The 18,476-nt window shown below is 40.4% G+C and overlaps 2 protein-coding genes across 2 annotated transcripts; one reads left to right on the forward strand and one right to left on the reverse strand.

The window, feature by feature from the left end:
* Positions 1 to 314: 314 nt before the first annotated feature.
* Positions 315 to 18,129, reverse strand: top3b (DNA topoisomerase III beta). The gene is made up of 18 exons (XM_086205430.1): positions 17,860 to 18,129; positions 14,443 to 14,574; positions 14,158 to 14,264; positions 13,952 to 14,026; positions 13,399 to 13,595; positions 12,758 to 12,914; positions 12,569 to 12,682; positions 12,134 to 12,224; positions 11,102 to 11,256; positions 10,813 to 10,918; positions 9,314 to 9,460; positions 8,700 to 8,873; positions 8,274 to 8,402; positions 7,649 to 7,798; positions 5,015 to 5,115; positions 2,148 to 2,349; positions 1,415 to 1,602; positions 315 to 679 (listed from the first exon to the last, which is right to left on the reverse strand). Exons 1-18 carry the CDS (start codon positions 17,927 to 17,929, stop codon positions 401 to 403), a joined length of 2,574 nt encoding a protein of 857 aa, XP_086061556.1. The 5' UTR covers positions 17,930 to 18,129; the 3' UTR covers positions 315 to 400.
* On the forward strand, positions 15,037 to 17,153 carry LOC147260438 (uncharacterized). Its single transcript, XM_086205429.1, has 3 exons — positions 15,037 to 15,051; positions 15,279 to 15,454; positions 16,925 to 17,153. Exons 1-3 carry the CDS (start codon positions 15,037 to 15,039, stop codon positions 17,151 to 17,153), a joined length of 420 nt encoding a protein of 139 aa, XP_086061555.1.
* Positions 18,130 to 18,476: the final 347 nt, after the last annotated feature.

An 18,476-nucleotide genomic window follows, 5' to 3' on the forward strand; every position in this document is an offset into this window, starting at 1 on the left:
ACAGCAGATTATCAGAGATGAAAGTAGGATGAAACTCTCAAACAATAAAGTTTAATGTGAGATTTGTCTTGAAAAGTATAGCCAAATTTAAGGTGAGCTTGCTGAAAAGTTGTATAGTAACAAAATATTAGAGGATGCTTGTAACTGATACAGGGTTCACTGGTCATGGGTTGCAAAATTCAAATTTTGTGGCATGGACACAATTTGAACATCATTTTCAATATGAGCACAATTTTAAAGTTGAAGACTGATTACTGAGGGGAAAAAACACACTGATATGGAACCTTTGTGAAAGATCTGGTTTACTCAAGTGTAATTCATAATGTGTAGAATGCAGTTATGACATTTACAGTTTCATTGAATCTGTTAATCAGAGAAAAGGACACACAATACAAACAAACTACACAAAGTACGCTGCTAATGCAGCCATTTTGTCCTTAGGTTTTTTAGGGTTACCACGGCGTCCCCTACCACGCCCCCGTCCTCGTCTTGCACCCCCTCCCCGGTGCATGGGATGCCTCATAGTAGCATGTTTGAGCTCCACAAGATCCTGGAAGACAGGATCACAGAAAACACAGCCGGTGTGCTGGGTCTCGCCAGCGGGAAGTGGGGAGCGAGTCTTGTTGAAGTCTACTGCAACTAAAGAGGCATCACAGGCGTCACAGCTCTCTTGAGCAACCTAATGACAGAGAGAAGAGCTGAAGTCAAAGACCCTGAGCAAAACAAAGCAGCCAGAGTTATGGGCTGGCTCTTGACCTGCTTCATATTCCAGTATGTTCACGAGCTAGCCGCTAAATCTGTCTGTTTTTTAGAGGGTTTTTTTGGTCTGAAATCATTGACCAGATAAAATCAAACACCACACAATGAGAGCAGCGAGAGTGAATCAGAACAGCAGAAATGTGACTAATAAGCAGAAACTCTCTCTAAAGCTGAGTGGAGTTAAGTGCATTACACACTGTTATTTCATACATTATTATCTTCATTCTATCTATCATTCTCTCCCTCTTTATCTCTGTCCCCCTTGATCCTTCTGCATATCTGTCTTCCTCCATAATCTGTCTCTGCCCTGCTTTCCTCCTCTCTTTCCCCCTAACCGTTTAAAGCAGAAGGCTGTCCCCACTGAGCCTGGATCTGCTCGACTTTCCTGCCTGTTAAACGGAAGGTTTTCGTCGCTGCTGTTGCAGGATGTGCTTGCTCATGGAGAATTGTTGGGTGTAAATTCATTGAAGGAATGTGGTGCTAGACCTGCTCTACTTGTAGAGTGTCATATGATAACTTTTGCTGTGATTTGGTGCTATACAAATAAAATTGACTTGACTATCCGAAAGTACTGTATATTAATTAAAATCCACAGCAAAATACTTTAAATCAGATTGTCTTGACATAGGGAAAAGATGGAGGACCATTCTCTTACCTGCACTCTGTGTGCATGTTCAAAGAAGTGCACCACCACGTTGCACTTATTACAGGCCATCCTCCATTTTGGCCCAGAGGTTGGATCCAGCACCAAAACCCCACTGTCACACTCCACACACTGTCCAATACCCATAGAGTTGAGAGAGTGCTGGCAGGAAGGATGGGTACATTCATTACATCCCATACCTGTAAACAGCATTTGAAATATGAGGAAAGACAAAGGTTAGAAACATTTGATGAAACTGAGCTTTTACAGTATGTTAACATTGCAAACTAGTCTTGAAAGACAAGTCTTAATACAATAATATTAATGCAAGTGTTGACGACAGTCATGCCAGTAATTACAGTTTTTGATGCCAACTTTTTTTTAAACAAGTGTTGTTTTTCTAGGGAACTAGATTAATTAACCTGTTGTAAGCTGTTAAGATTTGTTATCTTGAGATAATAAGATAATTCCCTCGTTATCTTTAGATACCATCATTAAAAAGTTACAACAAAGTGCGGCTTTTCTCAGCTTCTGTAGTCTTCTTTGCTATAGTTGGAGCAAGGTATCTTTTGTGTTTGGCAGATAAACTCCATCTTATAAACAGCTGTTCAGGAATTAACATGAATTAGTTTCATTTTGGTTACAATCTAATTGGAGTGTAATCAGCAAAAGGCATGTCCCCGTAGCTGCAGATGAACTTTATATGTCATTACATGTTGTAATTTGGTAAAAAATTTATTTTCACCTTTTTTCATGTCTCGAAAAGGTGGGTTACTGAAGCAGTAGGGGCAGAGGGGGTAGCTCTTGCCCCTGGCTCCAGAAGTCCACAAAACCAGCTCAAAGTCATCCAGTGGACAGCGGAGCTCCTTGTAAAGCTTGATGGCTCCATTCTGGGGAAGGCTGTACGTCTCATCGCAGTGGGAGCAGTGGAGTCTGCTGGGCTTCGCCTGTAAGTACATGCAAGATTTGGGACTGGATGCCAGATTTTTACATTATGTGCTACAGAATATTCAAAACCAGAAGGCACCAGCAGAGTTCGGGAGAGGCGTTCCAATCCATCTCAATTTTTGTGGCCATAAATTTGTTTAGGCCCAATGGAATGAGAACATAAATACCTAGGGAACAAATCCTTATCCTCTGTAGGACAGCTGGCTTGGGAGGCTGCTCCCTTGCACTACAGAAACCATTATGGCTGTGTGAAGACCTCTGGAGAGAGATCAGAGGAATCCCATGTAGCCATGGGAGAACATGCAAACTACAAACAGAAATTGACTGGGACCAAAAGGACTTCATTCTGGAATCTTTCAGCTGTGAGGCAACAGTTCTAACCACTGCGCCAAATGGTTTCCCATAGCAAGTGTTGTCATTTGACAAAGGACAAAGTTAACTGGAAACTCTCAGCCAAACTTTTCGTCTTCTTTTTTTCCTTTGTATATAGTGCATCATATAAGTCCATATTCATATGACAAATTGGAGCCAGAAGCATGTATTTTATAGATGAAATATGTATATTGTATAAATTTTTTTGACTGGTATATTGTTTTTGTTACATGTTGTACAATTTTTTTTTTTTACTTACATCTATTCTAGATCAGTGTTATTTCCCTGAGCTTGCATGCATTGTGAACAATTTTTCCACTGAATCAAAGAAATATTTCTGATTCTGATGTTTGTCTACCAACTTTGTCTACTTTGTCCCACCAAAATCTTGTAACTGGAACAGAACATGAGCCATTAGAACATTCACCACTAGCATTGGCCTATGGCGATATCCTGAATACTCATGCTGCTGCTAATGCACTTAAAACCCTTTAGCATAATGGTATTTGATTATTTGGTACTGTTTTTCATATCAAGGCCAGTGGTTGTCGTGTATTAATCATCATATACACATGCCTTAATTTCTAAGGTTTTAGGAAACATTGTTTTTTCATTGCTGGCCAAAAAAGTTAACTCACTGACATTTAAATGAAATCTAAAACACAAAAAGTATTCAGTAAGTAGAGTAGGTAGGAGTAGAGTCTGAATAGTTTCTGAAGCCAAATGAACTCAAACAAACAACATGACCATTTTCCAAAAGCCACATATGCTTGATGACTGATGTGGAAGTTGCATGAAACTGGAATGACACAAACCAGACCAAAGTACATGGAGCTGTCCCGGCACATGTACGAAGAACGTCATTCCCTTGAGGTTTCCACCAAAATATACCACTTTAGCATCACAGGCAACCTACTCTGCATATTTAAGAACCAATGACAAAAAGGTCTGCAGCCTCATGATTCATTCATGACTGTTAGAGTGCTTGTGCTGTCAGTTGGAAATGATAATAAAGGGCAAGCATTACCATTTCAGAGCTCTCTCTGAGCTGAACTCTGGAGGTCAAACATCAAGTCCGACTGTTGCCTTGGTCATTACAATGTAAAAAACTGTTAAAAAGTACAGAACATTGATGACAAACAACACCCACTGTTGTATTATACGGTATTAGGTATGCGTTAATATGCATACAATTGTGATCATCATTGTGCTAAATCTTGATGTGTTTGCTTATGTATTTCCTGGCTAAAACTAGATTTGGAAAACTTTCAAGCTATTGTAACAGAATGAGAGACAAATACATATCCAAAGTTAAAAGTTCAAAAGATGCTCCATCATTAATGCCTATCCAGCCAATGCGATTAGAAGCCATAGTATACAAAGCAATGCGGCTGTACTACCCTTTAAAACTACAGATTTTGAACCTCTCATATCATATGATCAATTTTGAATATGTAAAATAATAGATTCATAAACTTTCATGAATCTTGAACTTTGATAAAACAGAGATCCTTAAACTGGTCAAGAAAATCTTCATCCTGGTATCCAGATCTCTCTTTGTCCCTCATCACTTGATGTCCAACTAAACGGACCCTTGGCCATGGCTCTTGACTGACCAGGAAAAATTCAGAAAGCAATTAATAGACAAATTCTTGAAAAAAATTCTCTCCAGGCAACTCTGACAATTGTCCTGTTTTATTTTGCATGCATTTGAGCGTTTCCCCCACTGATGATGGCCTAAAATATAACTGGAAGCAGCTGTGGTTCAGCTTTAGCTCCTGTTTGAGGTACTGAATGAAGTCTATAATACAGGACAACCCCAAAATCTCTCATGTCGTCAGGAGAAGAAGAGGAGGAAGAGAGGCTCTTCATCACTGGAAGATGTGGAATCCATCATGCAATCTATGTTATTGAACTAATGTGAAAGAATTTGTACAAGCAAGTATTTTGCATTTTCATGTCATTTATTCATCATGCCCCTACTGTGTCAGACCTTAATTTTGTTGCAGACAAACAGAAGTTGAGAAATCTACTATTTTATTTCTCTGTAAATGCTTATTTTATTTAATGAGCTTTAAAACTGATAAAATGAATAGCTCACTTCTAGCCATATCCACAAATCTCAAGAACATATGATTGGAGAAGCTTGCTCTATTCTTTCACAAGTGACAGTGAGAGACATCAAGCACCGTGTTACAGACTACTGGTAACAATTGAGGATGCATGCAAATGAAAGACAATGCTAGAGATTAAATATGGCACTGTTAGGACAGGACTTTTGATTGGGCTTACCTGGATGTACTTCATGAAGCGGTGGCACTTGCCACAGCGGGACAGGGGCTTTCCAGTGGCAGCAATAGGGGAAAAGGAGACCTCCATTAACTCATCCATGCCTGTGAAAGACATCCAAAATATATTGTGGGTGAATAGGACTGAAACTAATATCATACAGATTTTTTTTCCTGTCAGTTTATTTATGACTTCCTTTAACATTTCACTTCCATCTTCATGCCAGCTGCTGAATTTTCACACATCATTGCCACGACACTTCATAGATGTAATGTAACCTCCATATTTGTAACATCTCTGCCTGGGTGCAAGAGAAAATGAGATGATAGAATAATTTATAACTGATGCTTCTCTAATCCAATAAAGCACGTCTATGTTTTTTTTTCCCATAAAATTCCAAACGCTAACATGCTCATCTGCTACTGCCAGTAGGTTAATGCAGGATTTTGACTTTTAAATACATTCAAGATGGTATTGCTTGATTTGATGGGATAATTTGAGGTTTCTGGCTTTTGACTTTTCCCTGTCAAACTCAGAAGAAGAATTTTAAATTCTATTCTAACATACAAATCCTCAACAGTCAGACACCTTCATATCTGACAGAGCTCATAGCCCCCTAGTATCCAGCTAGAACCCTTGGCTCCCAGGATGCAGGGTTACTTGTGGTCTCTCGAGTTTCTAAAAGTAGGATTGGAGCCAGAGCCTTCAGCTATCAGGCTCCCCACCTGTGGAACCGTCTCCCAGTTTAGGTCCGGGATGCAGACACCCTCTCTACCTTGAAGAGCAGACTTAAGACCTTCCTTTTTGATAAAGCTTATAGTTAGGTCTGGCCTAGGCTAGCCCTTAGATATGCTGCTACAGGCTAAGACTGCTGGGGGATGTCCCATGGTGCACTGGGCTTCTCTCTCCTCCTCTCTTTCCTCTCTGTCCTCCTGTATGTGTTATATATAAATCATACTCCTATGTGTTACTCACTCCTCTTCTTCTCCTGAGCCTTGGAGCTCCCCACATCCCAGATCCCGGGTGCTTATGAATACTATATAACATCTATCCATTTTCTATACTGCTTATCAATTAAGGGTCGCAGGGGGCTGGAGCCTATCCCAGCTGACATTGGGTGAGAGCCAGGGTTCATGCTGGACAGTTCACCAGTCCGTTGCAGGGCCATCAGGAGCAATTAGGTGCTCAGTATCTTGCTCAAAGATACTTTTAGTCACTGGGCGAAGTGAGGCTCGAACCAGCGACCCTTCGGTTGCTCGACGGCCACTCCACCTCTAAGCCAGGCCACCCAACTATACAACATGACTCACATAATAATATGACTGGTGGCTGTGGATGTCACAGCAGATGATCACTATCATTAACAATACTCAAAACCAGTCAGTGACCCCTTGTGCCCACTGGGAATATTGGCCCTCATTTATCAAACAAATATATGACAAGAAATTGGCATACCGAGGGTATGATCATTCTAATGCACATCTTAGTATTTATTAATTTGGATGTGAGTGGAGGCTACAATCAGTCTCATGTTAGGTCTGAGATTGTGTGAACACCATTTCATCTCAGCTTGACCTGGTGGAGCAGCAGAGTGGACCTGATGGGGTCATAGGATTGTTATGAGATGATTTTGACGGCCATCCAAGAAAACGCAGCCACATGATGGTGATCACAGGGACATGGTTAGAGAAGGGAGGAGTCATCTCCTCTCTGAGCAACTACACGGCTTTACTTTCATATGCTCTCTTAGATACATGATAAATTGCAAAAGAGCAGGAGCACAGGTTCAGCAGTGCAGTGATACACAGACAGGTGAAAGTGGAGCACTGCATCAGGCTGCTTTAGGGACACACGGCTTTCTTGATCAGCGAAGGAACACAACATGCCAGAAAATGTTTCTGATATGTGAACAAGGTGTTACTGGATGTTCTGATGTGCACAGTGGTGCTTCTGTGTCTCCTCCGTGCAGCCACACACCCTGACAACCTAATCATCTACCAATGACAGTCATGATTAATCAATAAATTATGACATCTGGTAGTGTTTGAATATATCATGATTTAAATTTAAACCACAAGTTCAGACTTCCCTTTATTTCACTTTTCAGTCATTTCACACAAAACAAGTTGATTCAGTTGATCAAGAAATGTGAAGGTTTCAGTCTCCAGGTCAGTCTCATAAATTTGAGGGGCAAGGCTTTCCAAAACCATTGTATACTGGGGTATGAAATTTAAATGATTAGTTTTTTTCTGCTGCTGCATTAATCAACAGCAGGACATTCATACATCATGATTGGTGAGGTATGATTGGTTTAATAAATCACAAGTGAGTACAGTCATACGCTGGTTCCCATGTTTAGATAAATGCTGGTTTCTGGGCTTGACTGCTACAGAGGGCCAATGTCATTATATTTCTCTGCACTTGTTTTCCAGGGTGAAGTGAGTCCTTAATGAGGTTTATTCATTTAGACCAACCAAGAGTCCATATTGACAACCAACAAAGACTGGGAACTGGATGCAACTTGTATAACACAACATGTGTCCTAATTACCTGCAAAACAAATAATATTTGAGTAGCAGTCTTTTAGGAGAAGCCGAAAATTAAAATGCAGCACCTCTCTAGGTGCTATAAACTTACCAGAGATGGAATCCACAAAATAGTGAAACTTCCTCTTGAAGATATCTAGGGTGTGCTGCAGGACCTGCTGGAAGTTGGCCTTACCCAAGGCAATGAGGTTAAGCTGCTTCTCAACAGCACTGCGAATGGTGGGCAGCACCAGCTCTGCATCTGCAAAACACACACACACAAATTGTAATGGATCTGATGCATGTTAGACTGAGTTAGCTTGGCAGAAGCAGGAGACGATCACCATCATTTAGTTTTCAAGAAAGTAGGACTTTGTGATAATCATTGAAAAATCACAATCTTAATTCACAGATCTATCATATCTCATTTCTAGATTGTGACAATTCACTCTCTCCTATTCCTCTTCATTAATGTCCTCCATTGTCCAGCATTCTGACATGTTATCCTGTCTGTTTAAAGCCCTGTCTAACCATCCAGCATCTTGGGAACATTTTTTACGTATAATGTTTTTAATGAAAGAATAAGAGTCATGTGAGTGAATCATGATCTCAATTCTAAGAGAGAAAATGTTGTTTTCACATTTAGCAATAATCTTGTAGCCCTACTAGAAAATGCCAATCACACTTACAAATCCATTCGAAGGTCAAAATTGTGCATAATAAAACGGAGCAATGACCTATCTTGTAGTAGCCATGGACCAGGACAATCCCAAGGTTTGTTGGCTTTAACTTGCGGCCGTTCTCAACTGTCACATAGTTTCTCTGGCAAATATTGTTAATGTGGACAGGGATGCTGGCATCAGTACCTGCAGGAGCAAGAAAAGATGACAGTAATTAATACAACCAGGTTAAAACTGTAGACTGGTTATTATTTCCTTTAGATAATGAATGGACTCCTGCTATTGTAATAAAAATGAATTGTTTCATACATCAAATGATGACACTGTGAGGAATGGATGAATCTTGCAACCATAAATACTACTTTCTGTGGTAGCTTCCCTCTAAACTCTTCAATTTCTGAATGTGCTTTCTATGTTTGCATATGTTCAAAGTTAAAGAAAAACCTTTAGATTTTTCAAATGTTAGTTAGAACATGAAAGTACCAATTCCATGTCTCTCCATCAGGGTGATGAGTTCAGCCTCAGTCAGGTAGTCTGGAGGGTTGGTCTGCTTCTCAACCAGTTTGATCTCATCCACTGTGAAAGTGTCACCACGCTCACAGGCAGGCATTGCTTCTTCTAGAGGGATGCTTTGCCATGGCATCACTGCTGTGAAACCTAGGGTCAGAACATACATTTAGCCTGTCATTACAGAAAATAAAAATGCACATAGAGGATGGTAATGCAATGAACTTGTCCATCCAGGACAAAGGTAGAGCCAAACCTAGCCAAATCCATTTGGTGTTTTCTTCCAGGGAATTTTGTCCCCTTATACAGCAGCTATATGCACTATCATTCAGGCCTTTTGTAATAGCATGGCCTTCCCATCTGTACAAGGGAAGACATGCTAGTTTAATAAACTAGCTTCTACTGGCAATGAAAGCCAGCTGTTAGTGCTGTTATAAATAGTCTTCGCTATCAAGAACATGTACTTATAAGCGAACTTTCCTGGGGACCGACGATCCACCTTTTCTCCTTTTGCCATTTAAAGCTAAAACTTTAGACAACTACACTGGGGTGCAGAAATCAGAGGCAGAAAATGTGGTGGGGTTCTTTACCTGCTGATATCGGTGTTTTGCCACTACATGAGAAGGACTCGTTGCCAATTGTGAAGTCAATAGTTGTCTGTAGGTATTTGCAGTCCTGACTTACAGTGGCAATAAAATGCCGCGTAATGTACTCATACAGGCGCCAGCCATCACTTCCTGGATGAAAAAGGAGAAGAAGAACCTGAGCTGGAGGTTAAACATGTCAGCGGAATGAGTACACTCTAAAAAGGTGAAACGCCATCTCAGAGAGTGTGTCTAACATGGCAGCGAAGTAGCATTCAAAACAGATGAAAAATCCATTTCCTGTCAACTGACATGCATTCAAACTGCCTCCAGAATGGTTGGTTTTGAAAGCAATACTGATGTATTCTCAGTGTTGCTTCTCAGCCACAAACCTGTGCAACATCTCACTCAGCAGATGCAGAAATGAACTGAACTCTTTAAAAGGAAAAGGGTATGTGAAGCCAATTTTTTTTGAAAAAGCCTTCACAAAATGCCCACCAAAATGTCTTGTGAGACACCTGCTTATATAGACTGTAAGAAAACAAGGCAGGACCCTCCTGTTTAACCACTCCAACTGACTCTCCTCCAAGCAAGAATAAGCATGTGCATCTCTCTAACAACAGCAATGTCCCAATTCATCTGACACATCTAAAAACAGCTGGACACCAGTATTAATCTGGGGATCTCATATTAAAGGAGCTTCATATTCATACAATTAACAATTTGGTTTTATGTTGGGGGCTGCACGGTGGTGCAGTGGTTAGCACTGTGGCCTCACAGCAAGAAGGTTCCGGGTTTGAGTCCCGGCTCAGGCGCGGGATCTTTCTGTGTGGAGTTTGCATGTTCTCCCTGTTCCTGCGTGGGTTCTCTCCGGTACTCCGGCTTCCTCCCACCGTCCCAAGACATGCAATTTGGGGACGAGGCTGATTGATACTCTAAATCGACTGTAGGTATGAATGTGAGTGTGAATGGTTGTTTGTCTCTGTATGTTGGCCCTGTGATGGACTGGCGACCTGTCCAGGGTGAACCCCGCCTCTCGCCCGTAGATGCTGGGATAGGCTCCAGCCCCCCCACGACCCTTACTAGTGAGGAATAAGCGGTAGACGACGATAGATGGATGGATGGTTTTATGTTGGACCTCAATGATAGTTTTCATAATGCTTATTTCTTTGGTGGACTTATGTTTAAATGTTGTTCGTATTTACATAAAAAAGACCCTGCTCCTCTCCTCTCTTTATTAGACTGAATATTGGTGGGTTTATTACTCGTGTTACCTGCAGGTGAATAAGGTGAATAAACACAAGTACGTCCAAAAGTAAACTTTGGTGAGTGACTGGGGGCAAAATTTCACTTTACATTTGGTGTGAACACAACATTACAGATGTCACAAAATAGACCCCCCCAGAGGTTAGAAGACAGAATATATGTTTGGAATTGGATCAACTGATTCTTGAGTCAACAGTACCTTAATCTCTTAAGAGATATTCATTTATAAAATGACACACCCAATTCTCCTTCTGAGGCTGCACGCATCGGAGTGATGGGTGGATGGTCTCCAGCATCGTTTCCTTTCCTTGGTCGGTTTAATCCTGTTGAAAGTAGAGCTTTCACCTGGTGGAGGGAGAAAAAACATTTTAATGGCAAACCTCTATTTATTTCAAAATTCATGCACATTCTACACGTTTTAACTATTTTTCAAGGATAGCTTGACATTGTCTATGTGTATGTGCTACTGGTCTTGAATTCATACAGGCATTGATCTTTGTGCATCAGTGACCAAGTGATGGCTCTCACCTCCTCAGCCCAGAAAGGATTGTTGCTCTGCTGCTTCAGTGTTCCCTTCAGGTCAAAGTTTTCGGGATATTGAGTCGTCTCAGTACGAGGATAGCTAATGTAGCCTTGTGTGTACAAGCGTTCTGCAATCTGCATAGTGTGCTGGGGTCCCATGCCTGAGACATAACATATCTTTTTAGATTCTTTCTCTTAAACAACAGTATGGTTAATATATAGTACAACCATCAAGCCTTTTACCTCATAACCTTCTTGAGAAAGAAACTATTCTTATCAATTAAGGCACACCATCTCCTGAGACTTCTAACCCTGTACAACATTCCCTGATCCCACTGGACTTCTGGTTTCACCCCTTAAAAGATCCAGACCTCCAAGTATTATTAGTAGTAAATTTGGTATGGATGTACAGAAAGGTGCATGGCACCTATTCAAGGTTAATCATGTATTGAGCAGTAAAAAATAGACTCAAGTTACATGGAATACCCATAGGCATTGACTATAGACAATGAAGATGCACCGAAGTTTCTGTGGACTTCACACACGCTGCTACCAGAAATTCTCACTTGATTTCCAAATGTGCCATACACAAGAATAACATTGGACAAATGCCGTCGCTCCTGTTGTTCGGATGTTCATAATTATTCTGCAACACTTGCAGTTGTTTGTTTCAAAATTAAGCTATTAATCAAAATGATATTGTGTCAAAGATGACACAAGGATCTTATCTTCAAACACCTCCCCCAAGTAAGTTTATTTTGTTCCCTGACAAATGAGCTTGATATGTCTTTGAAAATGGTGCAAATTATTAAAGAGGTGTTATTTGGACAAACAGTTAACTCGCCATGCATACATAAATATTTTTTGCTAATCTAGTACATAGGACATCACACAAGTAAAATCCACATACTATTCACGCTTCATTATTCTACTTGACATCTGTTGCGGTAGTTAGCAGATGATTGTGAATGCAGCCTAGGACGTATGTATGTAGAAGAAATGACTTCTGACGTATGGCAGATGTGAATGTGACTGTACCAAGAGCAGAGCTGGCCACTCTCAGCATCTCCACAGTGTTCAACGCCAGAGGTCTCTGCTTGCTCTTCTCTTTCTTACTCACTGACTCCACCTGCATCAAGGGACAGAATCCTCAGGTCATATTTGATATGCTCTAGCTCCTTCAAAAGAATCTGGAGGGAAACTGAGTTTTGATATTTCAACAACACTTTAAATAAGTAAATGCAGAGATGACAGTTTTCTTTGAATTTAATCTTCTGAGGATTTACACCAAAGATGAAAAAAGAGGCAAAGACATTAGTGGTTGATGCTTTCTACTCATCTTGTATTTGTAGTGGACCTTTAAATGATTTTACAGTCAAAAAGATTGGAATTTTCATTGTTTGATTTTCTATTATACATGACATCGAGTACATGTGAAGAACACATCAGCACAGAATGTATCTGTGCTCTTACCTGAGCTTCCCTAGATGTCTTGGCCAGGTTGACAAACATCTGACCCACCTCTCTGTCAAAGACCCTTACCCGGCTCCAGTCCAGCGTCAGTGGGCTGTCCTTCCCTTTGAACACCTGATCAGTAACACATCAAGTTAGCACACAAAGTCAGCCCCTAGTGTGTAACAAGGACAGACTCTGTGAATCTACCTTCGCCTGAAGAACCCAGTACGTCTCTGGTTTGAAAGACTGGATCTTGTCATGACGCTCCACGCAGAAGCCTAGAGTTGGGGTTTGGCAAGGTCCAAATGAGATCAAAGAGGAGTCCAGATTGCCATACTTTCCCTGGAAGTATTTGGTTTGGAACCTGAAATGATTTGAACCACAAAAGCAAGATTGGATTTAAATTAGACTGGCTTTAAGCAAAGATTCAGAATATACAGTGTGTTGACAGATTTTTTACGTAGCTCTGACAACATGAACTAGAAGATGTTTGTGCGGTTACATTTTCTTTTGATTCAGTTCAGGCCATGCACAGACACATTTTTTGAACTAAAAATAAGGACTCCAACTTAAACTAGACTAAAACAGCATTTAACAGAGAAATCTAATGAAAAACTCTACAGACTCATTTACATTGTAAAACAAAAAAGTGTACAATTATACTGTTGTATACACCTTCACATTCCAACCACACATCACTTTGTTGTTGTTGTTATCTATCCCTGAGAGGGACTTCAAGCCCTCTTTCAATAAGTGCCATGTATTACAACCAAAGCCTTGCCATTAGAGTAGTCAACTAGTTTGACAGACATTTTCAGAAATGTGGTGCAGTGAGGCTCCCAGAGTACCTGGTAAAGGCGCAACCGATGCGCAGATCAAGCTCCTGACGTGCATCTACTGAGAGGGCTTCATTGTGGTTTGGCTCTCCCAGGCGATTCATAGCATTCCAGATATCGGTGTCAGTAATGGAACTGAATTTGGCCCTGTAAATAGTCCGCTCCCTGCCACCCCCCTTGTTCATCACTGGCTGGATTGCATCCAGGACCTGGAAAGAAAATAGTGACTGAATGGTAAAACAATAATAACTATTTCATAAACTGAGTCACTAAATGGAATCTGAATTTACTCCTTTTATGTTTTTGGAGACCTGAGCTATTGGACCAGTGTTCACACTGCGGGGGTGTTTTAAAGCTAATGCTAATATCTACTGACATTATCTACCTGCACAGAAACACTCACTGCTACACACACACATATATATATATATATATATATATATATATATATATATATATATATATATATATATATATATATATATATATATATACACACACACATACAAAAAAAGTCTTCTCTTTTTTCAGGAGAGCAATCCAGAAAACAATCCATTTAAATTACCTCAAAACAGATATTCTCGCCTTCTTTGTCACAGTCCAACCATAAAACCACATAGTCGCAGCCTCTGGCTTCAACCTGATATGAAAGCAGAAATGTGTGGTAAGTGTCAAAATTCAAAGCACAGAAAAATGGCCTCTAGTTGGTCCTGCAGCCAGCTCCAGTGCCCTGTAAAAGGTTAACTATGGGTTTAGCATCAAATTACTTACCTGGAGGAACTTGACCATGTTAAGCTTGGGATTGGCCTCCTTTTTCTCTGTGGGAGCTTTGCTGAAGAGTTCTGCAGGATCCACCTTATCCCAGTTGTTGTATTTCCCTGGAAAAACAAGAATGGTGTTGTCAATTACAATTTCTCTCACTCATCTAAATACATCTAAATTTAGTTTAGTTGCACAAAGAGGAGAGTTTTTGCTACCCTTCACCTTTCAGTAGTAAAAATGGTTTTACAAGGGCGGAATCATAATTGTCTGAAATCTATCACCAAATCTACTCACCAATGAAGTCAAGACTCATCACATGGCCACAAACGGAGGTCATCTTGTAGCCAACAGTTTGGCCCTGGAAGCTGCCTGTGTATTCATGCACTGAGCATGCTCCATTGAGTCCCTTCCGACTTGTACAACTACCTAAAAACCAAAGAGAAGAGTTAAAGGTGCAGGACTTTATAGACCTGTAAACATTTCAATACACAGTTGCACTTACTGCATGTTTGTTGCACTAAATTGTTTGTTCAAAAACTCGAGTTGCATAAATCGGATGTGGAGTCTTACTGCCCATCAATAAGCAAGAGGACAAGACCACCTTATTTGAGGGCGTGGCAAAAATGCTCCCTTAGTTACAGGGTTAGAGGCTGGAGGCTGTATGATGACATCCTCTCTAAATAAACTAAAATAGTTTTCTCAAGGCTAAATGCTAATGACAGGAACAAGGACGCACATAATTATGAATACTGACAACCCCCTGCCCCCCCAACACACACATGGAACAGGGGGAATAAATAGACGTAGCTTTCAATGTAGGGTGCACATCATTTTGAGAGTCAAATCCTGCATCAGTTCGCTCTATTGTCACAGACTTGGATACGAATCATGGAACGGACTCAGGTAAGACGCTCAACTTCATGTTGGTTATCACTGAAGAGTATGGCTGGTCCATGATGCAGACCAATAGTTTGGGCTGTAAACATCAACTCTTAATCTGTAACATGACCGCATTGTGTGTCGAAGACTCAGCTAATCAAAAGTAAGAGTCTCACACACACACACACACACACACACACACACACACACACACACACACTAATACAGTGTTGTTTTTCCTCGGTGTACAGATGCTGCGTGTCCTCATGTTGTGCCTGCTGGCCATCCACCAATGCCTGGCCATGCCTTTAGGCAGCCAGTGTGTGGATGAATCCTTTTGTGCGTACAGCCTGCAGGATTACTACAGCCAGCTGGTCAACCTGCCAAGCCGCATCAATGAGCGCAGTATTGCTACCTGGAGCTATGTGTGAGTGCAGCTTTTCTGATTTGTACTGATCGATTTTTCACAAAACTGTCACTGCAACTTCTTTTTCAAGATAGTGAAAATGTTAATGGGAAACACTGGAGGGCTCCAGCTTCTCAAATTATAACTTTTTCCAATAAGACCTAATGTGGCCCAATACAACAGCTCTTCCATAATTCTATTGAGATTAAGGACAACATTGTACTGCTGATTTAACACTGTGGTAGAGCTATTCATGAGATTCATATTTAGGGTTCACTAATTTCCAGTGAAGACCGACTTACACTGGATCTTGGGGGCTGACCCCAATATTTGGGAGTAAGGCCTGACCAATATATCAGTCATTATTGGCCAATCACAGGCCCTTCACAGATATACCATATTGGTTTATATGTTGTCCTACGGAAGCGCATTGCATTCACTGGCTAAAAAGAAAAAATTCAGACACCTTATCTCATAATTACAAAAAGATCTCATAATTATGAGTACAATAATAATAATAATAATAAACATAATAGGGTCTTCGCCTGCAGTACCTTCAGGCTCAGGCCCTAATAATAGGTGTACTACTGCTCATGTACATACATCTGTATGTGTCAAAAAGGAAGGCTCGCGAGAACTGATTTCTTTCAGACCGCACTTTATTTTATCTCATATTCATGAGATCTTTTCTCATAATTATGAGATTAGGTGTCTAATTTTTTTTATCCAGTGAATGCAATGTGCTTCCGTAGTTGTTCTGATGCGCACCAATTCAAAAAAAAAAAATTCAGCATATAAAAACAAAAAAAATGCCTATGTTGTTTACAAGACAAGAAATCTTGGATGAAATGTTAAATATATCTTAATAAAATAAGTTATTGTTTAAGAAAAAAGCCATCTACCTTTACATAGTCATATCCTTACAAAATTGGTGCACAGTGAATAAAGAAAGGATCTATTTTCAATCCAGCACAGAAATTTACTGTATCAGTTGCACATATTGCGAAATTCTTTTTCTCCTCTAAAATCAGTATCAGGCTTCCACAGCAGTGAGGCCATATTTGGGACTCAAAAGTTCTAATCTGTCAGATGATATTCTTTTTAAATTAAGTAAATGAACATGGGCACAGCCAGGAAATGTACTTATGGCACAAAACCTACAAATGCACTTTATGCAAGGTGGCCCAATGTGGAAGGTTATATTTACTGACTATAATTTCTGACATCACTGACACATATACACAAGGCACTGATGAATAGTTATCTTTCTTGTCTAACAATGCGTCTATAACAAACTGACCATATAGGTTTATAAACAATATTAATCTAAGTGCATCTAACCGGTCAAACAGGAATTCATTTTGGATAACCTATATTAATCTTAAATTGGTTCTACCTTAGCTTATTTGACTCCTGAAAAATCAAAGTAAACCTGAAATAAGAAACCCTGTTTTTTGGGGGGGTTTTTTTGTTTGTTTTTTTGCATGCTAGGGAAAACATCGACCTGAACCGGGTACCTCAAGTCATCCATGAAGCCAGTTGCCACACCAGCCACTCCTGCAGAGGGCTGGATGGTGCTTTTGGTGTAGAGACCATTCCTGTTTCCCTTAGGATGCCTGTCCTCAAGAAGAACCCCAGCTGCTTCCCTACAGCTGCCTATTCTCTGGAGTTTGAGCTCATCACCATTGCTTGTATATGTGCCATCTCCAGGCAAAGCTGAAAAGGACTGACCGCTCCAGTATATCGGATGACCAGGATGATCATCAATCATTAGCCTGCTCAGACTAGGCAATGTCTCTTAGAAATAATCCATTACAGTCAAACCGTTATTGTTTTCCAGTAGAAACTGAACATTTCCCCGTTAAATAAATGTCTGTGAAACATAGTAATTAAAGACATTTTACATTAACTGGTATCGTACTGTGTCTATTGCAAGATTTTGATGAGGTAGTATGACGTTCTGTTTTTGCCCATTAATTTTATCGGGCCAACATAGAATAGGACCTTACTTGACGGCCCACAATCACAAACCATAGAGTCCGGTAAGAAAGACCCCATCATAAACATAAACAATGTGGAGAATTAATTTGGCCTCTTTGCCATTAAACATAATAATAATAATAATAATAATAATAATAATAATAATAATAATAATAATAATATTACCGTATGCGGCGCGTTTGCCTCTACTAGTAAACATGCAGACCCTGTTATGTTTATTATTATTATTTTACTCATAATTATGAGATCTTTTTGTAATTATGAGATAAGGTGTCGTTTGCCTCTACTAGTAAACCAGGAACATTTCAGTGATACTGCAGGTCGCTGACAAAGCTAACGTTCACTATTACCCGATCTCCTTTCGTGATAAATTAGGTTTTTGGTACCTAAATTTGCGCTACAAATTATACTAAGCCCGCACTCACCTTTGGAGAGAATCTTGGCGATTGACTGAGCCAGGGAAGGTTTCTCAGCCACCATCAAAACAGTCCTCATGATTTCAGTCCTCACCTAGCTCACAAACTAACTATGATGTTATTATTGCACGAAAACGTTTCTGTTGTTGTCTCCTGTCTATTACAATCTGAACATTTGGCACTTGAAGAATCTTGTATTTTGAAACAAAATGTTAATTTCACGTTTGTTTATAAGCAAAAGAGGGCAGCCATGACAGTTTACGTATTTCTTCTTCCTTTGATGTATTTAGGGTAGGGAATCCAGCATTTAGGTGCATTACCGCCACCTTCTGGTCTGGAATATGAAATAGTAGACGCAGGAGGGAGGGGGCAGTGCGGTGATTCGCACTGTCGCCTCATAGCAAGGAGGTTTCGGCTTCAAGCCCTGTTCCTACGTGGGTTCTCTCCAGGTTCTCCAGCTTCCTCCCACAGTCCAAAGACATGCAAGAGGGGACCAGGTTAATTGAATACTCTAAACTGACCGTAGGTTTGGCTGTGAGTGCTTATGGTTGCCTGTCTTTATGTGGTGGCCCTGCAATGGACTGGCGACCCAACCAGGGTGAACCTTCCTCTCGCCGGAAGGCTGC

Source organism: Aulostomus chinensis, chromosome 6 (assembly GCF_037954235.1).
Source record: "Aulostomus chinensis isolate RoL2024-O1b breed Wild chromosome 6, RoL_Achi_v1.0, whole genome shotgun sequence".
NCBI lineage: Eukaryota > Metazoa > Chordata > Actinopteri > Syngnathiformes > Aulostomidae > Aulostomus > Aulostomus chinensis.